A 26,311-nucleotide genomic window follows, 5' to 3' on the forward strand; every position below is an offset into this window, starting at 1 on the left:
ACAGTGTACCGAGCTTGTCAGGGGGGCCAAGCATTCTGCTGCGAGCTTTCTTCTGCATTGGAGCATGTGTGAGGGCATTCATTTACTGCCTTCCTGTTCTGTGTATTGACGGCACTTTCCTGATAGGGAAATATAAGGAAACAATATTGACGGCAATCGGAATTGATTGCAACAAGCAGATAGTTCACATCGCCTTTGCCTTTGTTGAGAATGAGAACACAGAAAGCTGGTACTGGTTTCTTGAACGTCTGAAGATTCACGTTGTTGCTAGAAGGCCTAATGTTTGCCTTATCAGTGATAGGCATGCAGGTCTACTTGCAGCTATAAGGCAGCTCCAAGAAGGTAGTCAATTTTCACCTCCTATTTGGCCAGATGTTGTCAATAGGTGGTGTGTGAGGCATATGGCTGCTAACTTTTATGAGCGGTTCAAGAATAAGGATCTGATGAATTTGTTCAAGCGATTGTGCACTCAGAATCAGCAGAGGAAGTTTGATGCTTTGTGGGGTATAATTGATGGCATAAGTGCTGAATTGCTTAAGAGCCAGGCCTCATCATCCAGTAGGAGACGTTCTACAGATTCATTAGTTGGACATGCTAAGCCATTTTCACAGTGGATTGATGGTGCGCCTAAAGAGAAGTGGTCACTTCTGTATGACACAGATGGGAGACGTTATGGGATCGAGACGACCAACCATGCTGAATGTTACAATATGGTAATGCGTCGTGTTCGTGGATTTTCTCTTGTTGGCATTGTTGAGTTCATCATGTATGGATGCATAAGGTATTTTCGGGAGCGATACGCATCAGCCGCTCCCTTACTTAGTGATCCAGGAGTGCATTTTTGCAGAAGGGTCAATGTGTACATGGAGAAAAAAATTGAAAAGGCTTCACTCAGTCATATCGATGGGCACAAAGGAGCAAAGATTTGAGGTATCATGCAGGGACATGACCGGATACGTTGTATCCGGAACGGAATGGACGAGTCCGAGGCTGAAAAGAAGAAAAAACATTGCAACTTGTGTGGAGCGGACGGTCACACTTACAAGAAGTGCCCACAGCTTTCAGTACCCAATGCTGCTGCCGAGGCTGGATCTTCCGGGAATCCGACGGATGGATCGGCTCCACCTACAAGAATTCGCCGCATCTAGTTGTGCATTTATTTGTGTGTACGAAATTAAGTATATTGTGTATGTACTATGCCTAAATGTCTTGTTTAACTAGTTGGAAGTGCATATTTCTATAGAATTTGGTTGTAATGAACGTAACCTTTAATGTAATATCGTATGTGGTATCTTGTTTAACGTTATATTTATATTTCGTTCATTGTATCAAATTGGTTAGCCCCAAATGCTTGGACACATGGTTTGTCGCCACCTATAGCACAAGCCACCACATAATGTGACACATAGAAGGAAGCTAAATGAGTACACATCCATGATACTGAAGAATCCAAATTATTTCAGTACAATTTGCTTCACAATCTAGACCGATGAACAATATATGTTACACATTATTTCATGAAATCATCTAGGTAGTCACGCACAGGGGGAGGAACATCATCTGTTGGAGGCCATGGTTTGGGGGGCATGAAGTCATCTAAGTCGTCATCCCAGTTAACAGAACTTGGTGCTGGAGGTGGTGCAGTTTGACTTGACGAACCTCTTGACTTTTCCTTTCTCTCTTTTATGGTTCTACTTTCATGTACAGGGGGAGGAACATCAGGTGTTCGAGGCCATGATTTGGGGGGCATGAAGTCATCCATATCGTCATCCCTGTTAACACAACTAGGTGCTCGAGGTGGTGCAGCACGACTTGACGAACCTCCGGTCACGTGTTCTTGCGGAGGCCGAGAACTATGACCCGAAGATCTTTTCCACCTCATTCGTCTAGTTTGCGGCATAACTCCACCGAAAATACATACCAATTTTTTGAAATTTGGTATCGATTTGTTAATCAACTCCGTGTCCTCGGGGTAATCCTAGCATATAATTACACAATAATTTTACTATTTCGTAAATATGGATTACAAATAACGGACGTGATTAGAACTGAATAAGAGTTACCTTAATGTGCATCTCATACACCTCTGGCCGCATCCATATCTTACAAGTAGTTTGTAAGAATCCAATAACATGTTGATGATTCGCTAGTCCACATACCCTCATGTATATCTTACTACGTTCTAGCAGGTAATCCTTTAAATCTTGCATTGTAATACATCGAAACAATGTCAAATATTTAAACTCAACTAATTTGGACAACACCATTTCTATCGTACCATCCGCTAATGGATCCAACTTCTTACTGATTACAAGACGTGTCATGATCTCAAGAAATATACTGGATTTTTCTTCGGCCCATGAAAATCCAACAGAATTGGAGGCAGCCATTGCCTTATGCTGCAATAACAGTAAGATACTGTCATTCTAAGTTTACTATTCTATATTTCACTATCCAAAAACTAAATCTATTCTAATTCATGGTTATTTTAGAAACAAGTCTATAATAGTTGAGAAATATTAGTTACCTGCGGTTCGGATCCAAAATTCTGCAGGGCTTCGCCGGTTTTTTTACCTCCCTCACCCCTCCCCTCTTCCTCTTCCCTCTCTGGATCTCGTGGTCAGAAAATGAGGGCGCAGAGGGAAGGGACGGAGTTTTATATTTGAGGAGGGAGCCTGCCGCCCCCCTGCCGGGCGGCAGGGGGGTGGCAGGCTCCCTCCAAGGACCTCTGCGCAAATTTTTTTATTTACATATAGGTCCCTACCGCCCACCTGCCGGGCGGTAGGGGTACAGAACTGTAAAACCTGAATCTAAAAATATTTTTCTGTAAATTTTTTTTTTGAAAAATGCAAAAATAAAAAAGGCGCCTAAACGAGGCCGCGCGTGCAGCTCGCTCGCCCTCGTGCGTGCGTAAGCCCAACTCGGACGCGCCGACACGTGTCCCCGGAGGCCCATCTGCGGCCTAGGCCCAAGCCCATCGTCGCCACGTGCCTCGCCCTCCCTCGCCGCACCGACCAGCGCCACAGCCCCGTCCCTCTCCCCTAGTCGCCTTCTCTTCCCCACCGGTCCCCCACCGCCGCTCCCCGGACCCCCCGCCTTCCAGAACCTTCCTTTCCAGAAGTAGCCATCCCTACCCACCACCCCCGCGCCACATCTAGTAGGCCGCCGCCACCCCCACGCGCGCGCTCGTGACCGCCGCCGCCCGTCGCGCTCGGGCCGCCAGGAAAAGAATCCCTCCTTGGTGGCGACCGCGGAGGTCTCTCCCTCGCCCAAAAGCTCCCGCCTTTCCGCTCGAAATTCCTCCTCCCCGCCCGCCCCTCCTGGTTTTCGGCCGGTAAAATCTCACTCCTTGCTGTCTTCGTTTCAGGCTCCCCGGCGCCTCTCGCTCTCCCCCTGGCGTGGCGCTTTGGTCCCCAGTTTGTCGACTGTCTTTTCTGCCTGCTGCGCTTGCACAGGGTGGGGAAGATGGGTGGGGTGGTCTTGCCAGGATAACACCTTATCCTGTTCCCCATCCCCGTGCTAGATCGATGCGCCCCTGCGCGTGTGGGTGCATCATGTATGTGTGTCGGGCGTATTAGGGGGCAGCTGCTTGTTCTTGTGCTTGGCCTAGAAGGGAGCGTGCTTACTGACACTGACCAACTGACCGTTCCATTCCGGGCGCCAGAGTAGAGATTCTAGTGTTGTTTCTTGGCTCGCTGGGAGGGTAGGATCTGGCTATGGACCCGGTGCTGAACCCGGTGAAGGAGGAGAGCCATGGGGATGGCGGTTTGTTGCCGGGCGCAGCGGCTGGGGATGGGCCGTCTGCCGCCGCGCCGAAGCCGATGGAGGGGCTGCACGACGCCGGGCCGCCGCCGTTCCTGACCAAGACCTATGACATGGTCGATGACGCGGCCACCGATCCCATCGTGTCGTGGAGCGCCACCAACAACAGCTTCGTGGTGTGGGATCCCCATGCTTTCGCCACCATGCTGCTGCCCAGGCACTTCAAGCACAACAACTTCTCCAGCTTCGTCAGGCAGCTCAACACCTATGTAAGTGCTTGTTTTCCCCTTTAAGGTTCAGCTCTGTGATGCTTGAATTTTTAGAGCAATGAGTGTAGCTTATATTTTCCTTACTCAAAGTTCCCAAATGCAATGCTGTTGACTATTTTGTAAGTAGTTGGTGTAATCTTCAAAATTACCAATTTGTATTTTCCTGGTAAGCAATAGAACAGCAGAGGTGCCAAAATAAGCATTGAAGATTGCTAGGCACTCTCAACTTCTCTGGCTGAGTAGTGGCCTAGTGGGAATCTCATTCCTTGTTTTTTCGTGATAAAGACATTTTGTACTTCAGAATAACATTGCCAATCAATTAAACAAACAAGTCTAACTTGCATCATATTCAGGTTTCTGTGTCCATTTCATAGAAATCCCAGACCAGTTAACTTAAATTAAAGTATGAGGAACATATGCACGCACAGTTTGCTACATATTAGGTCACATGTCACTGTCAACTGCATGCAATCTTGCGCCGTCCATAACTGGATTCTTCCTCTTTTGGACACACTTCTCTCTGAATAAAGTCAATATTTCAAGTGAACAATATTTTCATAATCATGACTTTGAATCTTTTTGTTAGGCTTTATTGTCCACATGTTTGCTTTTGAATGAGAGATAAATGACTGGCCATTAAAAAAGTAGAAAAGGATGATGATTGAAGCAGACAATTAACAAATTAAATGGAGAATGAACTGAAAACATGCAAACTGAAGCTGTGCAAACTGAACTGGAACATGTCCTAAATTCCTAGTGAGGTAAATGTAGGGCATACTTTTTGGGTATTTACACATTAGCTGGATGCTGTATCTAAAGATTTTTTTTTACTGCCAACAAACCAGTCATCTCTTCTTGCATTGGGGCCTTTTGAAGCTAATGCATGGCTGATATGTTGCCTGTTGGCCTATTCAGGGTTTCAGGAAGGTGGATCCTGATCGGTGGGAATTTGCGAATGAGGGGTTTTTACGGGGACAAAGGCACCTCCTGAAGAACATTAGGCGTCGAAAACCTCCTACTCAGAATGCCTCAAACCAGCAGTCTCTTGGGTCATACCTTGAGGTGGGACACTTTGGATATGATGCTGAGATTGACCGGCTGAAGAGGGACAAGCAATTATTGATGGCAGAAGTGGTGAAGCTAAGGCAGGAGCAGCAGAACACAAATGCAAATCTCAAAGCCATGGAGGATAGGCTACAAGGCACTGATCAGAAGCAGCAGCAGATGATGGCGTTCTTGGCACGCGTCATGCGGAACCCTGAATTCTTGAAGCACCTGGTTTCCCAGAACGAGATGAGAAAGGAGCTCCAAGATGCTATTTCAAAGAAAAGAAGGCGCCGCATTGATCAGGGACCTGAAGTTGATGACTTGGGGACCAGTAGCAGCCTAGAGCAAGGTTCACCAGTTCTATTTGACCCCCAAGACTCGGTCGAATTCCTTGTTGATGGGATTCCAACTGATCTTGAGAGTACAGCTTTCAATGGCGAAGGCCTGGTTGAGCCACAGGATATTGATCTTGGTACCTCTGAGCAGCAGCAAGACATGCCCCAGGAGGACTTGACTGACAACTTCTGGGAGCAATTGCTGAATGAAGGACTTGGCGAGGAGAATGACAACCCTGTTGTCGAGGATGATATGAATGTGCTGTCTGAGAAGATGGGCTATCTCAATTCAGATGGCTCGACATCCAGGAAATAGTTTTGTTTCATTGCATCACATTGCCATCACCTTTTGTAATTTTCTCGTATCCGCCCGCAGCTTTCTGAGTTCTACTGTGTCAGCAAGATGGCAATTGCTCCGGGGCTAGTGTTTTCTATGCTTGCCGAACTCCTTGGCAAGGGAGAGCTTGCTTCCATGAAAAGCGCCATGGATTCTGGGGCGAGCGGCAAGTTTATCTGATCTGACTGACTGTAGTGATTGCCGGTTGCACCGGGGTTCCTCTTTTAGATTACAAGTGATTTGTTGGTTGTTTAGACCTTTATGTCTATCAGAATTCAGGACGTGCAGTGAGTCGTGCTGTTGATCCCTGCATGTCTCGGTAGGTGGTGATGGCATACTTTGTTCTGTTGATATTCTAATGTTAAGAGGTGTAGACTTGTAAATGGGCTCACAAAGTATCTCACTGTAACAGCAGCTTTGCTAATGTTCAATCCTTATTTCTCTGGTACCATAACGTGTGCCAGTAGTGCATTCAGTCTGCCTGTGTAATGTCCTTGTTGCTCTTGTGTCTTCAAATTGTGTTTGTGTAATTTGGGCAGTGCCAGGCTTTGTTGTGTTGACGTTCTGAAAATACTGCTGCATCTGGGCTCGAAAAAACTGAGAAAAAAAAATTTAATCTGTGAAATAAAGGCCATGGAAAACCCCAAAATGCCTCTTTTAGTGAAGAAACGGTTTCCCTCTCTTTTTTATTTATGTTATTGCATCATCCTCAACTGTTGGGAAGAAACGCTGCTGTGAGCCTTTGATTTGATGGGTGCTATACCAGTTGTTGGTTCTAGGATGTTGGCGTTTTCGGGATGGCCTTTCTTTGGGCGAATTATGCCTGAGCAGAAGTTTTTTGATTCTCCTGGTATTATTCTGCCTGTAATTAACTCTTGAAATGCTCTGCCCATGCCGTCTTTATCGTGGGTATTTGGGGGCCCAAAAGAGGAGGTTTATTGAGGTTTAGGGCCATTTTCGGGCTGGCCCGGGCTCTCGAGGCGTGGGCTTTAATCATGGCCCATTTTTCTGGACGGCCCAGACCCAGCGGCCTGACCTCACTATCTTCCCTGAGTTGGGCCCAATAGCCCATCGCCCATCCATCTCCTCTTTCCCTTCCCCTTTCGTCTGTTGTCGCGCGGCGCGCCGCCCCGCCGCCGCCGCCGCCATGTTGCCGCCTTCGTGCCACCCGCCCGCGCCGCCGGAGCTAATGGACGAGATCCTGCTCCGGATCCCTCCGGACGAGCCTGCGCACCTCGTCCGCGCCGTCCTCGTCTGCAAGCCCCGGCTCCGGACAGGGTTTACAAATCCGACCGGTCCGGTCAAACCACCGCCCTCCGGTAGCGGTTTACCGGACCGGTTTGACCGGAAACCGGTAGAATTCAAATCCAAATTCAAAATTGCATGTACAACTGGTTCCGACCAGTTTGACCGGTTTACCGGCCGGTATGACCGGTTTGGGAATTTTTTATTTTTTTGAATTAAAATTTGAATTTTGAATTGGGGCCGATAGACCGGTTTGGAAATTTTTATGTTTTTGAATTTAAATTTGAATTTTAAATTAGGACCGGTCTGATACCGGGCTAAACCGTAACCGGGCCGGACCAGTTTGTCATTAACCCTGGCTCCGGGTCGTCTCCGACCCCGCCTTCCGCCGCGGCTACCGCGAGCGGCACCGCAGGCCGCCCCTCGGTTTCTTCCACAACCTCTACGACAAGGGCCCGATCCACCGCTTCGTCCCCACCACCGCCGCCTGCCCCTGCTCCCCGCCGGCGTTCCACTGCTGTAGCTGGTGGCACTCGACTCCCGCCACGGCCGCGTGCTCGTCGACACGTCTTTACCCACCGGCCTCGTCGTCTGGGACCCCGTCACCGGTGACCAGCAGCGCGTGCCCCTGCCCCCCTACTCGTACTCGTACTACGCCGGCGCCGTCCTTTGCGCGGCGGCAAGCTGTGATCACCTTGACTGCGCCGGCGGCCCCTTCCTCGTGGTCTTCGCGGGCACCGACGACAACGATATAGAGGGGGACCCCGTCACTTGGGCTACCTTGTACTCATCGGAGACCTGTGGCTGGAGCGCCATGTCCACCGCTGATCTCAGCTCCTCCACTACTATGGACCTCTCCTCCTACATCGAGACGAAGCCCAGCATTCTTATCGGTGATTCACTCTACTTCACCTTGGAACTAGGGAATGCTATCCTCAAATACGATCTGGTGGGGCAGAGCCTCTCAGTGATTGATGCGCCAGGGGTGCACGACCAGATGGGTATCGTCATGGTTGCAGAGGATGGTGGGTTAGGATTTGCCGCCATCGAGGGCAACAACCTCCACATATGGTCATGGCTAGCCGGTGATGGTAACTCTGTGGGATGGACACCACGCAGGGTTATCCAACTTCAGAGTCTTTTTCCAGTTCATAACCCACCGATTCAGTCGGAACTGATTGGCTTTGCTGAAGGCACGGATACCCTATTCCTAGAAACTGAAGTTGGCGTTTTTACATTGGAGATCATGTCAGGCAAGACGAGGAAGGTATGCGAGACAGACGGCCACTACACTGTCCTACCCTACATGAGATTCTGTGCTCCAGGTACTGCCTTAGCTGGTCCTATTTTTCTACATTTGTAAGTGCCTATTGTGCCTAGCTATAGCATGGATATAAGTTACGGAAAAGGTAAGTAATGATCAGGTGTTTTAGAGGTTTAAGAGTCCTTTGACACCGATTTTGTGACCGCTTAATCATTTTTTAGATATCTGGTGCACAATTTCTGTTTTTTTTTTGTTGCCGATGGAAGCAATCCCTGTCTCTGTGTACGTTTTCAGTTAGTCAGAGTCATTTCCTTTTGGATATAGTTAGCTGGCTGTGTGTCTTAGTCAGAGTCTGTTAGAGTTTGTTTAGGAAGTCCTAGTCTTCAGGGTGATCTGAATCACAGGACGTGCTCCTGCATGTTAGGGCCTCAATGGCCAGTAGCTTTCGGCTGTAAAGCCTTTGTATTCACTCCATAAATAAGAGATCAATACATTCAGAAAAGCTGCCTCTTGCACCACAAAATCCATCGCGTGTATTCTGAGTTTGTGTGAGTTTAGAGCTTACAGTTGCTTCTAGTTCTGGTGTATCGGGCTGTGCCATGCTGTAGCAGATTGTTCTGAGATGGTTGGTTCAAGTAAATTATTTGGAGTAGAAATCATGACAGGTAGATAATGGTCAGCGGTGCCCATTTTTTCATCAAACTAGTGGATTTGAGTGAGGTGAGCTCTTGTTGCTATGCTAGTTTTTTTTTTTGATGATTTGTTTCTTTTCTCCTCTTCTGTTGTGTAGTGTTTTGATCTGAATCTGGTTTGTCCGATTTGTGGAGCCAGGTCAGTGATTGTTAGATTTATGTAATTTGGAACACCCCCACCTCCCACGGAGTGTATTCGACTGATGGTACGGCTTTGTTGATTGCATTTAGTTCTCCTTCCTTTCTGTGGAATCTGATTCGTTCTGATGCAATTAGAACATGGTATATTCTTATCACACATATGTGATTTGAATTGTTTTAAGATCTTGCCTCGGAGATGTGGGGTCAGTGTAATTGTGATAGGGCTTATTTACTTCTGACTGCTTTTCCCTTCTTTCTTTTGTTGATCTGAATTCATTTGATGCGATTCGTTGATCATGGTTAATTGCTTTCCGATTCATACAATTTGGGCTCTGTTTCATACATTTATGGGATTGTCTGCTTGTGTGGAGATTGCATGGCACACTGATCACTTCATGTATAAAATTTCAATTTATTTTTTGAAACTTTTAGATCAATCATTTGAATTCTCTTCAATATTTTCTTGTTTCATGTTCTCAATTTTAACTTCTCCTTTGCCATTTTTTTCATGCAACAGTGAACAGTATGACCATGGAATAGCAATACTGCAACACTTTCAAATAGAAGGTTAGTTTTCTTATTTATATTACAAATGTACTTTAAGTTATAGGTTTTAGGGTGGTTAGTGTGTTTTCCACAAATACAAAACAATAATATACTATTTGGGACTATGATGGGCCAGGTAGGGAACAATTAGCAAAGAGTTGCAAATGTAAGTCGAATGCAAACACCTACTAGATAACAAAGGTAACAATGAAGTAACAAAAGGCATTAGCTTATAGTTACATTGCAATTGAAACTGTAGTAACTACTTAAATGCTCTCAAACTCAATTTGATCACTTCTTTTACATACCTGCATTTAAGTATATTTCATTTATAAGATAATAAAAAACTTTCTTCGTTCTAGCTTAATTCATATTATGTATATGCTATATGTTATGATTTAGCTTGATTTCTAATTGTGCATGGATGATGGATCCATGGTTTTTATGGCGTCGCCTAGGCGACGCCTAGTCGTCCAGGCGTTTTTTGAATTGGGGCGTCTCCCTCGCCACGCCTTTGGTGCGTATGGCGTCGCCTCGCCCGCCAAGGCGTCAGGGGGACGCCACACGAGCGGAAGGCGGACGCGTGCGTGGGAAAAAACGCGCCATCCCCTTGCGCGCGCAGGGGAAAAGGCGGGAAATCGCGCACGTGGGAAATCGCCCGCCTATACTCCCGCGCGCGTGCCGCCGCATCGCTGCAACGCGGGAAAGGAGAGAGAGAGGAGGAAAGAGAGAAGAGGGGGGAGGGGGAGAGAACAGGGCGGCGACCTGGAATCCGACGGCGCGCGCCTGCTCCGTCCGTCTGCCGATTTAGCTGCTTTACGGCCTCTACTCCGCCCATCCGCCGGCTGGACCACGGGCTACAAACTCTACTCCGCCCATCCGCCGGCAGGACCACGGCCCGCGGCCTCTGCTTCACCCGTCCGCCGGCCGTCCCCCCATCTGCGATTGAAGCCCGAGCCGACCTGTGCTCAGCCCGTCGTCCTGTCCGCCGATTGACGCCTGCAGATCGGCGCCCGCGCCCCGCGTCTCCAACCTCTGCTACTATTGTCTATGTAATGATGCTACTTTGGATGTATTTTCAAGCACTCATGTTGTTATCTAGTTCCTAGTTTTTTTCAACTTGCACACTTTAGTTATTTGTAGCCTTGTGTTGTATTTTTGCTGATGAGTTCTCTCATTGTTTAATATCTATGTAGCTTGCTGCTTGGGACAAGAAGGAAAGAGAAGTCAGGCTCAGGCCATCAAGAAGGTATTTCAGTTGATCCACATTCATATTTATTCAATTAATCATAATACAAAAATGTTTGACTTGCTGTTACAATCATCCTGCAAGAGGGTTCCATCCTACAAGGATCAAGGACAATTGGAAGTGGGAGGATGTGTGCTACATGGGATCCAAAACTTGTGGCAACAAGGTATGTTTCTATTACTCCATCTAGATTAAGGTATGTGTATGGCGTCGCCTCGCCGCACGCCATACTCGCCTAGGCGTCTGGAAGGGGGTGAGTCGCCTCGCCTCGCCTTATCGCCGTAAAAACCATGGATGGATCTGCTCTCCCTCCCTCCCTCACTCATTGCTAGATTGAACTGTTTTCTGCTTCATATGGAATCTGTTAACACTTCGTTTTAAGTAGCACAAGCTTTTTATATGCATTACCTGTTGTAGTCTTCAGATTTTTTGAGATACAACTGTCTGGTTTACAAAAATTTTGTTTGCATTCGCTGATTCACTACACGATCTGCAGGAGACAATCACAAACTGGGGACGCTACTTGTCAGTGCTTTTCTCATTGCTGCTTAGCACCTTTCTTGCAGATCGTGTTAGGGGTTACAACATCTTCAAATGGGGGATATTATTGTCTGAGGAAGACCGGGCAAAGATGGAGAGCTCCAAGGAGAAGCTGGTGAGGTGGATTTAACAAAGCGGTGCTGGGAAGAGGTGGAATGCATCGGACAGCTGTTTCTGTTTTTGCTTTCTTGGCCTTCCTGTTGTGAACTGAGCGCGGCTCTGGACAGCTGGTGTCCCCAGCGGAATCTCTGTAACAAACATTGTATGCTTTTTCTAAAAGCAGGAAAACTTCTTTTTCAAAAAGAGTACTTTTCTTGAAATGGAGAAGGTTATGTGGAGTATTATTACTGCCAGTAACAGCCTAATAGGCCATATGCTTACGCGTGACCGGATTATTATAAGTTTGAAGCCCATACAGTAGCAAACCACTCTTGGGGTGAGATCTTTATCTCAGTTTTAATATGCAACTGACAGTTCGCATTCTATTAGCCGAGCTGTAGAAGTGAAGATGTATTGACCGGTCTTATTGTTCACTCTGTAAACAGAAACTCACTCCTTAGCATTTAGTTAGATTAAGCTCGCCGCATATATGGCTGATATGACATGAAGTTTCTTTCTTCTGAATTCTCTTTCTTTCTCTTTTTACTTTTCTTTCTGGAAGTTCTGGGTTCGCTTTTGTTTCCCTGAGGCCTGAGCACCGCCGCTTGCTCACATATAGTACCAGACTACCAGTTACTGAAACTTGTCTTCTTATACATCAGAAACCAGCACATTCAGTGACCAGGACTTAGCGTGCTCTAATCTCCATGTACGGCGCCTTGTCTTGAAATTTTGGGAGTATTCAGTTCGATGTGGAACACAAGCTTTACATGTCTGCCAGTTTGGAACGCAAGAGCTCGCATAGACTTTCCACTGGGGGATCAAACCTTTTTTTTTGTGTGTGTGAAAACGGGGAAAATGAAGTGAAAATTGCACGAACGGAGGCCCGCACTGTTTTTCAGAGTATGGAATATTCAGTGTGCATCCAACACTATCTTTGCTTGATTATCCGCAAACTGAATCCTTCAAGTAACAAAACCAATGAAACACTCTCGTCACCCACATCGCTGCAATTGCAAGGGAAGAAAGGCATAAGAGAGAACGTACGCGCCATGCGACTCCGGTTCCATGATCTGTTCAGTTTCGTTCGGATCCTTGTGAAACTGAACAGATCATCGATGGCGACCAGGGGTTGGACTTGGAGCTAGCCATCGACGTCCCGAGACAAACAGCCAGACAGCTAGCGTTGACTGACTTGGCTGATATATATTTTATATAACAGCTAGCATACGGCGGGAAACTCGTACAGCGATGCTTGACCTTGGGACAGTCACTCATATATCTCCTCCCTTATCTTGTTGTTCTGCTAATCAGTGCCAATCAGTGCGTGCTACCCCTCCCATTGCACTTCCATGCATCCTCTTCACATCCTTTCCCTAAACTGTAATTTCGTTGGCCGTTGTTTGTCGGAACCAAGGGTTTCAGTGTTGGCTTATGCCGGGGTAGCCGTTTTTGTAAGATTTCTGTTTTCTTCTTTTTAATACAAGTTCTCCTGCGCATTGGAGAAAAAAACTTCCAATCTCACACAGGCAGCCACCGTCCGTAGCATGAGCCCTTTGCTCTGACGGCCGTATTCGGCACAAGTTTTTAGATGCAATTAAAATGGATTTCAATTATTTCCATGCTGATGCCCGAGCTCGTTAGCTCCCTCGCTGCAAACATGGCTGATGGATGTTGGTTGATTACCTGCAAACATCTATATATCTTTGAACGATTAGCGATCTGCAAACTGAATCCTTCAAGTAACAAACAGGCCAATAAAACACTCCCCACATTGCTTGCTCTAAATAAATGGGAGGAAAGGAACAGGAGGAGAGATACCTACGCCATGCAACTCCCCAGAAACAAATGATCTGTTGTGATCCTGGATGAAATTAATAAACAGAGATTTTTCTTTTTTCCCCCGTAATTAACTTTGTGTCCACGACAAACAGCCAGAGGAGCTATCGTTGACTGACCCGGTTGATCGATGAAAGCGCAAGGGCAGTAAATTCGTACAGTCAGTGATAGGTTTGCACGATTGCTGTTGTGTACGCACCAGGGAATCGAACCCTCTCCATTGGCCAACTTAACTGCACGATAACGGCCGGCAAGCCTGGACATGGACGGGGTAGTACTCGCTGTCGCCCGGCCACACACGGCGGAGGTGTTTATTCTTGCTGGAGTGCTTGACTCGTGCGAGTTCACGCACCACATCTCAGTATCTTGGTGTCCCGGCAAGCCAACACAGATCGTATTATTGGTGTCAATTTTGTAGGTGCCTATGGTATGGATTTTAACTAGTTACTGGCTAAATTTTTAAAATGTATTTAATATAGATTTCAATTATGTGCAGATTATACTGTCTAAATGGGTTTAATGTGAATTTTGGATTGTTTATTGTTCTTAAATTCCTGTCTAAATTATTATGATAGTTTTATCCGTCTATAATTATGAAATTTGCATATACAATTCATAAACATAATGTTTTTATGTAGTATAATTCATAAGATTAGTGGCTATAGCTATGTTATCCAAAATATCATGTTTTTTTAAGACCGGAGTAGTTGTATTTGACGTGAACTAACTGGTTTAAGTTACACTATTGCAGGATCAATAATCAACTTATACTACTTTTAGAGTAAACACAGGGATTTCATTTTTTCTATTAAGCAAAGTAATAGAAGATTTCCTAACTATTGTTGCGGTCAAGTATTTACTTCCATGGAACATTATAGGGCTCCGGTTCACTGGTCTTCCTCTCGAGTCAGCAGTCAGCGAACGAAATGCATGGTTCAGAACATCCAGAGAACAGAATATCTACACTATCCAGATTCATCCTATATAATGGATCACACACAATTGTAACTTGGAAACTGCAAACCAGTAGCGAAATGGCTCCCGCTAAGGAACGCCTCCACAGCCTTCTGCTCCTGTTCATAGCTTGCATCCTCAAGCTTAGCACCGCAGTGCCCTGCCTCCCGGATCAGGCTTCTTCCCTCCTCCAGCTAAAAGCTTCCTTCATCGGTGACAGTTTACCATCATGGCGAGCTGGAACGGATTGCTGCCACCACTGGGAGGGTGTCACCTGTGACATGGCCTTGGGAAGAGTCATTTCCCTTGACCTCGGTGAGTTCGACCTGATGAGCCGTCGTCTTGATCCTGCGCTCTTCAACCTCACCTCCCTCAGGAACCTCAGCCTTGCATTCAATGACTTCAACGAAGCCTTTCTCCCAGTTTCTGGGTTTGAGCGGCTCACAGATATGATCCACCTCAACCTCTCGTGGGCCCATTTTGGGTATCGTATCCCAATTGGAATAGCCTGCCTCAAGAACCTTGTCACCATTGACTTGTCTGGTAATTATCATCTGTATTTCGAACGGCCAAATTTCCAAGACTTCATGGCAAATATGAGCAATCTGAGGGAGCTTTATCTTGACCAAATGGATTTTCGGGACAGTGCATCAACTTGGTCCACTGTTTTAGCAGATTCTGTTCCCCAGCTACAGGTTCTTAGCTTGTTCGGATGTTTCATATCAGGTTCTATCCACCCTTCATTCTCAAGGATTCGCTCACTTACGGCAATCAACCTCGGAAACAATTGGGAACTCACCGGCAAAGTCCCCGAGTACTTTTCTGAACTATCTTCATTGGCCATTTTAGACATATCAGGAGATCAATTTGAAGGGCAGTTTCCAACAAAAATCTTCGAGCTAAAAAGTTTGACGACAATTGATTTGTCTGGTAACCCTATGCTTTCTGTGAGATTAATACACTTCCCCACTGGAAATAATTTGGAAACACTAAATCTAGCAGGGACCAATTTCTCTTATGATATGCCGTCCTCGTTTGGCAATCTTGAGTATGTAAAGACATTGGGGCTTAACTCGATGGGCATTGATGACAAACTACCCGCTTTGATATCTAAGCTTCCATTATTGGATGACCTGCGACTACAACTCATGGGATCAGATTTGGAGAACCCGATATTATCTTGGGTCGGCAATCTTACCCAACTGACACACCTAATGCTTGATGGTTATGACTTCTCCAAATCGACTCCCACTTGGATCGACAAACTGATAAGACTGCAAAGTTTGAAAATGCAGGACTGCAGTTTCTCCGTGCCAATACCGTACCAGATTGGAAATCTTACAAAATTAGAAGAGCTGCAGTTCTGGAGTTGTGACTTCTCTGAGCAGAGAATGCCATCATGGATAGGCAATCTTACAAAGTTGACTTCTGTGTACATTTGTAGTTGCAATTTCTCTGGGCCAATACCCTCAACAATTGGGAACCTAATACAACTTAAAAAGCTGGTGGTTTGGTCTTCTAACATAACTGGTGAGACTATGTCCCGATTGCTTTCTTCTTAGATATTGCACCTCTTTTCTTTTTTGTTTTCTAGCTGTAGATAGATCTTACACCTACTATGTGACATGCCATGCATACACCATCAACAAAATAATAACGGATTTTAAGTGAATATCAAATCCCCTAGTTTACTTGAGAAACACTATAAAATCAACGGAGTGACCTTCAGAAAACAAGAAGACTTTAAATTTTGGCAATGTTCAGAAAAAAAAACAATGATATGTTCTCTTTGAGTCTTTGACCAATTTCCGTAGTATAGTAGTTCCAATGGTGAGAGGCCTTTAACTCGAGTCTCCATAACCAATATTTTTCCTGCATCTTATTGCATTCCTCTGTTTTACCACCTTACTACTATGGTCTTTCCTTACCACCGAAAAATACAAGAGATATTGACAATGCATGAGTCTAGAGCGCAGGAATAAGAAAAGATAGAAAATGACACAGACCAGTACTTAGCGATGAATACATGAGCAATACACAATCATTAGTAACAAAAATATTTAATTTTGAGGCATTGATCTATGAACCCACTAAATTGCAGGTTCCACTGGACAGAAATAAATTTATCCATTTTCTACTCTCTTGTAGTGTACTCTTCTTCGTAGCCAGAGGTACTGGACATCGATCAAGGCGCTGAGGTCCAAGCCACGATCTCTAATTTCAATCCACCGTGGAGTTCTTCCATCTAGGGAGCACCCACTTCCGCAGCTGACCGAAAGAGATCTACCATCTCTCTTATCTCAGACGTCGTGAAAACTTAAGCGCGGACTTGATTTTTTCACTTCCTGGCTCATGGAGGAAGAGAACACTTTCCTTTAAAATTGGTAGCTGCATTCCTGATTCCAAATGGCATGTTCTATTCCTTTCCTCCAGAAAACATTCCTTCAATGTCTTCGTCCCCGTTAGCATTGTGGCTTCTTCATGTTGCAGCAGTATTGCAGCTGCAGGCAAGGTTATACATCTATCTCTGTTCATCTACCCATGACTTGTGCATGCTAGCTGAAAACATCTAAGCCAATAGATGCATGGTAAGTTTTGGTGACTAATGATAATCATATATTGGACTAATGTATGTTTGAAGGATTAATCATATTGAGTTAAGTCACTACATACCACAAGAAAAAAGAACCGTCATTTTGCATGGAAAAATGTGCCGTTAACTTGGATAGGAAGATTAAGGATCTTTCTCGTATCAAGTTTCATGAGAAGATGAAGAACACTAGGTTTAGTATCGGTTTTATAGTTTTACAGTCTTTGACTATACTATAAAGGGGTTCTTGAGCTACAAACTTGATATAATGAGCTTGATCATTAAATAGATGCACATTGCCTCAATCCAACACTATACATAGGGTGCAAAAGGATGAATTTAAAGAAATTTGAATTGGATGAGTTCCAGTAGAAAAAGAAGTATCAGACGATCTGATGGGGATATATTTGTGAGCAGCGGATTAACTTAAGGCGAAAACTCAATTGTCTGGTACTATGACCAGTGGCTACGAATTAATGAGCAATCCTCTGGTGATCTACTCTGTAGCATCAAGAAGATTTTTGGAGAATATGCTTTGGCTCCAGATAATCTGATACCTTATCAAGGTACCAGCAGACTAAGCAGCAGACTAATGACGCAAGTAGAAGTGGTCAAGTGCTTTTCAACAGCAGTTTGACCGAATGATCCGACGCCTTGGACATATTACACCCGATAATCCAGTGCTTTATGCTTTTGGGGGGATTTATTGGCAATCTCTAGCCTATATATACCCTCCCCTGGTCATTTTAGCTGTTTTTTCACAACTTGAACACTTAAGTCATCATTGTGCTCCTGAGAATGAGCAAGAACCAAAGAAGATAGTAGAGCATCCACGGTTTGAAGATTAGAAATATCATTTGTTCTTAGAAGAGTAGCAAATGTGCATCTAGCTTGTGATCAGCTTATTGTAGGTCCAATGAGGGCTGAGAACTTGTTATTACTCCTAGTGGTTGATAACACCTAGACGATCTTGGTGATCCGGTGGAGTCTTGGTGAGCTTTTGAAGATTGTGGGAGCCATAAGAATATTCTTTTACTCTATGTGAAGCTCGCTGTTCTGGATGTGGAGAAGGAACAACATTGTTAGTGAAGAACTTGAGTCTTCATGGCTCAAGGGAGTGTGGGTGCTCCAATATATGTGGACTGGGGCTCATCAATTTGTAATACCACAGGAAAAAACTAGTGTCTTCATTCTCTCAATCATCTTTACTTTCCTGCACTTAATTTGAGCATTTACTTGAACACTTACTTTCTTGCATGTTTATTGTGTTTGTTACTTAGGTTGATCTTATGCTAGTGTGATATCTCTCCTACGATGTTAATCATGTTAGTGTTCCTTCCCATCTAGGTTTATCATGCATGTTATTGTGCTCTTGTATCTAAGACAAACTAATAGACTGGACAATACCAGAATTATAGGCTAAGGTTTGCTGCTTGTTCTAAAAAATTAATAAACCACCAGGCCACTTCAACCTCTTCTTGACCATCGATCCTTTCACTAGTCGTGGAGCATTCTACCTTAGCTCTACCGGTTACCACGACCTATGAACTCGTCCATCTATCTCCACTCTATTCCTTGAATTGATTTTGATCTACCAAGTAGGTGACTAGAGGGGATGAAAAATAACCTAAAAATTGGTGATGAGACTCATGGAGCAAAAAATAATAGATATGTTACAAATTATAAACAATCATGAAATAAAATCTTATACACCTAAATAAAAACTTATGTACAAGGAACAATTAGTATACAATCATTGGAAAAAATATATGTGGTACAAATCTTGAACGTTCGTGGGATAAAATTTTATACACAAGGAATAAAAATTTGTACACCAGAAAAAAATTAACATGTGAACTTGTGGAAATAAAAAATGTATGCATGGAACAAATTTTGAGCAATTATGCAACAAAATTTATATACCTGGAAAATATTTGTAGACCAAGAACTACTAATATACTTGAAAGGATCTAGTATGTTGACTAGAGGGGGGGGGGGGGATAGTCGAAACTGAAGAATCTAACAACTTAAACAAACTAGTCAATAAAAGTGCGGAATGTCCAGAGAAATTTCTAGATACTCTAGAGAAATTGAGATTGGACAAATCGACTCCTCAAACCTCAACCGAAAATAGATCAATCAAATTGCTCAGCTTGGTAGTGATGTTTTCAATCTATTTCATCTGACATCTACACTCAAAACGAGAATTTCAATTAGAGCAAGAAACACAAAACAAGATCTTACAAATCAAGCACAATAGACATATGGATTTGTTTTCTAAAATTCTATTCCACACCTGGAATGTATGACTCCATTGAGGAGCCTAGAACGACCAGGTCTCTTTCAATCTTTTCCTCCCCTTAGCGATCCTATGGTCTAATTAAGGTCACTTACTCAAACATCGAGGTTGTACAAACATACCACGCCACACCACAAGCTTGAGTTCTCAATGCACAACACCTAGCTGGCTAGGAGCTTGAAGCTCCAAAAGTAACAAACACAAAATTCAACGGCTTGATGAAGAACGAGATGCTCAAGAGAGGAAGAATCAGCTTATCAACACTCTCACTTGCTCTTCCTTCAACCCCTCTTTAAGCCATCTCACCAAATCTCACTTGGAGATCAAGGAGTTAAGAGGCGCTTTGAATGTGTTTGGAGCAGCAAAAATATGTTCTAATTGGAGAAAGTTAATGTGGGCGGGGTGAGGAAGTATTTGTAACCCTTCACCAAAAACTGGTTGTTACAATTTTAAGTTCATAAGACTCTGAAAAAATCTCTAAAGACTCCGGAACTCCGGAATCTTCAAATAATCTCCATCTTTGGAGTCTCCGCGGCTTTCTGCAAAGACTCTGGATATTTGTAGATGCACTTTGTTAATTTGAATCTAAACTATTGTGCAAATGCAATAGTGTCTCTTATAGATTTGTTAGATCATCTTGAACATCTTTTCTGCGCAAAGCAAGTAATTTCATATCCCTCTTGATAGTATGATCTTCACAAGCTGCCTTATTCTCATTTCATTTCCTTTTTAATGGTCATCCTTCCTTTTGCAAATCACCTGCTATCCATGGTACCTGCTCATGACTCTTAGCAAAATCATTAATTCCCCAAGTGTATGTGTATATCATTAATCAACTAGAACCCTCTAATAAGACCTTAGATGTTCGAACTCATAGAGAAAATATACACATGAAACTAATTATGAGCACTCATAGAACAAAATTTGTATATTATGGAACACAATCTAATTCGTTTGTAATGGGAACAAATCAAAAATAAATGATGGAACACCTCATAAAGAACAAAACATGGTAGAAGATAAAAATAAAAATAAAGAAAAATAAAATAGAATATTAATCGAAAACATACTAAAGGAAATAGGGAAATAAATAAATGAATATGAATAGTAGATATAAATAAAAAAGAAAGGAAAAAGCTAGACTTTGTAACCAACCATGCTATATATGAGCTATGTTTTTGTTGTTAACGTGCCAAAAATTTGTATCTGCACTAAGCATACATCCTTCATGGACTGCAAAACTGTTTGGATTGAGGAAAATAGGAAATGGAACTCTGTAGCGCTAGCTTTTGTTGGCCGCGTTGGCTGACGCGTTGGGCTTCTTATCAGGCTGGCTGGGCTAGATAGATAGCTGCTGCCGTCCGTATTTCTATGCATTGATGCTATTATTGTAAAAATATCAAACGAACCTTACTATACATATGCATGCACAACAGCAACATAATTTATGAGCAAAAGGGATATTTCTATATTTTTATATATATCCCACCTAAGTCTTTAGTCCATGGATCCAAATAGGTATGGACTAAGCTTATTTAACTAAAGTTTAGTTCGGATAAGTTTAGCCGGACTTTAAACATGTTAGACCTAAGGCAGCGGGATTGCTCATGAGGCATAGAATATTCGAGGATAAGGGATAAGACATGTCCCATACCTTACGCCATTGTAACTACTCGGGCACGAGTAGAACTAGTCGGAACAGAAGGAAACTACCCGAGTAGTACTCGAGTAGGACTCTTAAGCTAGTATTCAGATAGGATTTCCATGTAACCATATCCCTTTAGACTATATAAGGGCGGGTAGGGACCCCCTCCAAACCACATTTAAGACAATACAAACCAACATATAGGACATAGAGTATTATGCATACTGCAATCCAAACTTGTCTAAAGTTCTATGTACCTTGCACTTTTTAGTTCCTTATCTTGGTGACACCTCACCTACAATCAACCACCGCGGGGTATCCCTCGGTGGGCTTGGCGGTTAACCCTCGAGTAAAATTAACTTATATGTGGACATAAAGGGATCGATATGGAGCAGTGCGCCTATTGACGCAAAAATCCGTCGATCGGATCTTCACGCTCTACGTACGCTAGGGCCGGGGAGATCTGCTTCGCTCCATGGTACCGAACTCAAATCAGCGCGCGTGATGTGCGCTGGCGTGCCAGTCAATTTGATCTGCAATTGACATGGAGGATAAACATTAAATTCTATGAGCTATCGACTAGCCATCCGATACCGATGACATCAGCAATCGGCTATCAAACAGCCGTCTAAAGGTACAAGCTATGTTTGGAACAATGTAGTTTAAGGACAACACCTAGATCCAGATCCAATCGGCTATGATAGTAAAACCACTAAGGAAGCCGATAGCGAGCAGATCTAAACTGGATAAATTGTGGTAAAAGCTTAAAATAAACTAGATTAAACGGATTAACCTAGCAAGATCTAAACAATTACCGATAACTTGTGAGAAAGGCTAAAACAAGCTAGACTAAACGGATTAATCTAACGAGTTGATAACTTTTATCGATAACTTGTGAATAAATTAGATAAATGTGAGAGTGATACGCTGCAAATATAGGATCTAACGTATTCAATAACTTGAGCACTATAGATAGAGGAAGAAGTGATGCGCCATTAATTTAGGCCTATCTACGCAACTCGACTTGAAACTTACCAGCAAACTAGAGATCGAAGCCGATGTAGCCTTGCCTGCTGAGAAGAACTCGTAAAGGAAAAAACTATTTCAACTAATAATTTGGCGAAGTCACCGATATGAAAGGTAGATGTGATGAATGTAGAGTTTTTGTTTGGATGTGGTTGATCAAAATTTACAAGAGTCGGATGTCTACTGTTTATAGCCTAAACCTAGACCCCTTTGCCGATGCGGCTTACATGGCTTGCACACAAAGAAAAGAACCTTCCTAATACAAATGACTCAAAATCTTAAAGATAACTCGCCGATGTGATTCTGTCAGCTCCTTTTCAGCTCCATCAGCCATGACACTCTTTTAGCCCATGGGCCTAGTATACTCTGTTTTCTTCTTCATTCCAGCATCGGTCCATTCCTCGGCTGCCTGTTTATCAGATTGACACGTGCCAAAAAATAGTGTCAACAGCACCTCCACCAACCAGCTCCGATCCGTTTCTCGTTATTTCTGTGTCATACAAATAGTTATCAGCATGCATGACTTTTCTCCCTCCGTTCAGTATCATTACAACCCAAACCACAAGAACACCAGAGATATTAGATATAGGTAGAACCAGGGGCAATGCTACAGTATCCTTTCCTGGTGCACATGCACCATGTGGGAAAAAATATTCCTAGTAGTAGACTAAATTTTACCGTATAATTACATTAGCTTCCTTCTATCCAATGGAGAGTGCACTAGGGTTAATTCTAACCTAGCTTTGCCCCTGGGTAGAACAATCTTATTTATTGCTGTGTTCTAATATGTGTTGTAGAATGGAGATGCTCCTCTAGTAAAAGCTTATTGAGCCTTGTTGGCACAAACAAAATTCTGTGCCAATAAGAGTGGCGATAATGAACTCACAAATCCATACAGAATAGTTTTGCACTGATAGATAATATTTTTAAGGAAAAGTTCAATTTCTATCCTCCAGTTAGTATGATAGTTTGATTTTCAACCCTAATGTTGGGATCTAGGATGCGATGCCCAAACAGAAAGGAACAGAAAGGAAGGGAGATGGTACGCTCGAAGGTTAATGGAATGTAAAGATGCACTCTATTCCAAAAGAAATCAACCCTATAGTGAAATAGGGTGCGTGTATTTATTTATATCCCCTACCTTCATTACATGATTCTAGGAATGGCCCTATCTGCCCTCAATATTCAAAAAATATTCCAGGGCTTTGGTCATTTTCGGAGGTTGAAGTATACAAATTGACTACTATTACAGAATCACGTTTCTCATGTGATCTTGTGGGTGGCCTTCAATCTCAAACCTTCATGTTCTTCATGGCGCCACGTCTGCGCACCTCCGAAGGTTGCGCGCCTCCATCTTTCCTTGCTGCTGGCGAAGGGTTTTGGGAGAGCCTGCACGTCGCGGGGCTTTTTTCCTGGACTCGAAGGTTCTAGAAGGTTCCCGCTTCTCTTGCGAAGCTCCTTCGTAACCTTCGCTTGCCCACTCATTTGTCCCTGCAAGGCCAGAGAGCGAAAAGAGTCCTTGGAGAGGATAATAATTGCGACTGAAAGTCATTTCCGACCTTCGGCTCATCTTCGGTCGGATCTCCAACCTTCGGCCGTGCCTTCTCGGAGGTGGCGATCCCCATCACCTAAGCTACAAAACTAGACACCGAAATTCATTCAACTGTTCAAACTAGATAAGTACACTCGTGGTTTTATATTTTCTATAAATTTTCAATTTTGATAATTCAAAACTTGTTCATTTTAGATCGGAAAGAAATGAAATTGGTACCAAAGTCTTTATAAAAATGTAACCTATCTATTGTGCTCTATTTGGATCTTAGTTATTGTGATTCAGTTAAGAAATAAACTATACGGTATAAACATGCCCAAATTTAAATTTGGGCAGTTTTTATTTTTAGGAATAATGGGCAGGTTAAATTAATTTAAGCATTATCAAGTTGTCTGTTCCGAAGAGGTGATGAACGCTGATATATTTAGCTCCAATGGTCTGAGTCTGAGATACTAATTTGTTTCAAGTTCGTTCTGGCGCTTCAGTGTGAAAAGGTATGAATAAAGTCTGCAGCATTCTGACACGTATATCCTTACATGCAGGAAAAATTCCAAAGTCTGTGTTCGCTCTTCCAGTCCTGCAACGTCTTTGTCTGATTGAGAATCAGCTAGTTGGCTCACTGGAAGACATTCCGGCTCCTTCATCCTCACCATTGTGGACGATTGATTTAAGAAGTAATCAATTGACAGGCCCGATACCCAAATCATTTTTTCTGCTTACGAATCTTCAGAGACTCGATCTTGGCTCAAATAAATTGACAGGTACAATAGAGCTTGGCTATATCTGGAGGTTGATAAATCTCACCTATCTTGACCTGGGTAACAATATGATATCTCTCATAGAAAAAGAAGGTGATACGATATTCTCTCATTCCCTTAAAATCCAGTACCTATACCTTGCATCTTGCAACCTCACAAAATTTCCAGCATCGTTTAAATATCACGACACTATTCAAGGTCTCGACCTTTCGAATAACAAAATCGAAGGGGCCATACCAAGTTGGGTATGGGAGAACCGCCTTTTTGTTTTGAACCTCTCCCACAACATGTTTACTACTTTAGAGAAGTCTCCTATTGTTCAGATGGAACATTTATATGGTCTTGATCTCAGTTTTAATAGACTTCAAGGAAGCATACCAATACCATTAACTTCATCCGACCTGGTTGTGTTGGATTGCTCAAATAATAACTTCTCTTCCATTGAACCAAACTTTGGTACATATCTTAGAAATGTCATCTACATCAATTTGTCAAACAATAAATTAAGTGGCCATGTACCACCTTCGTTTTGTAGTTTAAACGGACTTGAGTTCATGGACTTATCTGACAATTACTTTAGTGGACCAATTCCATCCTGTCTTATGGACAAAGCTGACCTGATCATATTGAAGTTAAGAGAAAACAAATTACATGGCATGCTACCTGAAAATATTAGAGAAGGATGTAAGCTTCGGACAGTTGATTTGAATGGAAATCAAATTGAAGGTGTGCTACCTAGATCACTAGCAAATTGCCAAGACTTAGAGGTTCTTGATATTGGTAATAATCAGATTGTCGATTCATTTCCATCATGGATGGGTACTCTTCCAGAGCTCCGAATTCTCGTATTGAGATCTAACCAACTCAACGGCACTATAAGGGACGGCACTATAAGGGATCTTCAGGATGGCTACCAGCTCTTCACGAGTTTACAAATACTTGATTTGGCCTCCAACCATTTCTCTGGTGACTTGCATCCAGAATGGTTTGAGAATTTGAGAGCAATGATGGATAACAGCAACCATGTGGGGGAAATATTACAACATCAAAGAAATTCAAGATGGAAAACATTAGTCTATCAAGATACTGTCATTCTCACATTCAAACATGCCGCTTTGAGTATCACTAGAATCCAAACTGCTTTCAAAGTAATTGATTTCTCAAATAACTCATTTGAGGGTTCTATTCCGGGTTCAATTGGAAGGCTTGTTTCACTTCACGGACTTGACATGTCGCACAATAACTTCAAAGGACAAATTCCATCACAACTCGGCAACTTAACAAGGCTGGAATCAATGGACCTCTCATGCAACTATCTCTCTGGAGAAATTCCACAGGAGTTTACCTCTCTAACTTCTCTTTCCTGGTTGAACCTTTCGCACAACAACTTGACAGGAACAATACCACAGGGAAACCAATTCTTGACATTTCCCAGCAGCTCGTTTGAAGGAAATGCTGGCCTATGTGGAATTCAGCTTTCTAAGCAATGTGACACTCCAGGTCCAGATTCAACCACCCGAAGCACATTGGCTCCAGAACCCAATACTTTGTGGCATGACAGACTTGATGCCATCATTTTCTTCCTCTTTGCTGGCTTGGGCTTTGGCGTGGGTTTTGCATTGGCAATCATATTCAGATCCTTTTACCACATAGAAGGATGGCTTTGCATGCATATGTATTAGTAGTGTATAAGTTTTTGACAAGCGTAGTCATGTATGTTTGTGTTGTACTACTCGTTTTATGAAACATCTTAAATCCGCTCAGCTGTACTAAGGTTGGTTCCCTATATATAGTTCACTTAATTTCATAGTGATCCTCAAAGACAGTTTTTATAAGTGAAAAATTATTTTGCCAACTTCCCAACTCCAATGCTGAATTTCCAAGGCATTCAGATTCCAAAAAAGTTCACGTCGCCGGAGGATTTCTTTTCTTTTTTCTTTTTTCTTTTATGAAACAGCTGGAGGAATTGAAGGACGTGTCAAAAGGCTGTGTCACCCAAACCAAGTATTGCATTTTAACTAATGGAGTATTCAGTTCAAGTAATGAAGTTATGACGGGCTGAAGACAAGTTCCATTCCAGCTTCACATGGCTGCCAGTTTGGAACGCAAGAACTCGCATAGA

General features: G+C 43.3%; 2 protein-coding genes across 3 annotated transcripts; both read left to right on the forward strand.

Moving 5' to 3' along the window:
- Positions 1-3,062: 3,062 nt before the first annotated feature.
- Positions 3,063-6,225, forward strand: LOC120663623 (heat stress transcription factor A-2b-like). The gene is made up of 3 exons (XM_039942506.1): positions 3,063-3,256; positions 3,368-4,031; positions 4,947-6,225. Exons 2-3 carry the CDS (start codon positions 3,717-3,719, stop codon positions 5,727-5,729), a joined length of 1,098 nt encoding a protein of 365 aa, XP_039798440.1. The 5' UTR covers positions 3,063-3,256; positions 3,368-3,716; the 3' UTR covers positions 5,730-6,225.
- An 8,170-nt stretch (positions 6,226-14,395) lies between these two features.
- Positions 14,396-18,152, forward strand: LOC120663631 (receptor-like protein 35). Of its 2 annotated transcripts, none has more exons than XM_039942516.1 (2): positions 14,396-15,849; positions 16,468-18,152. In XM_039942516.1, the coding sequence occupies exons 1-2, from the start codon at positions 14,400-14,402 to the stop codon at positions 16,482-16,484; spliced, it is 1,467 nt and encodes a 488-aa protein (XP_039798450.1). In that variant the 5' UTR covers positions 14,396-14,399; the 3' UTR covers positions 16,485-18,152. The 2 variants fall into 2 exon arrangements, with proteins under 2 accessions (XP_039798450.1, XP_039798456.1); XM_039942522.1 differs by having other exon boundaries at positions 17,327-18,152.
- Positions 18,153-26,311: the final 8,159 nt, after the last annotated feature.

The sequence above is a fragment of the Panicum virgatum genome, chromosome 2K (genome assembly GCF_016808335.1).
Source record: "Panicum virgatum strain AP13 chromosome 2K, P.virgatum_v5, whole genome shotgun sequence".
NCBI classification, from domain to species: Eukaryota; Viridiplantae; Streptophyta; class Magnoliopsida; order Poales; family Poaceae; genus Panicum; species Panicum virgatum.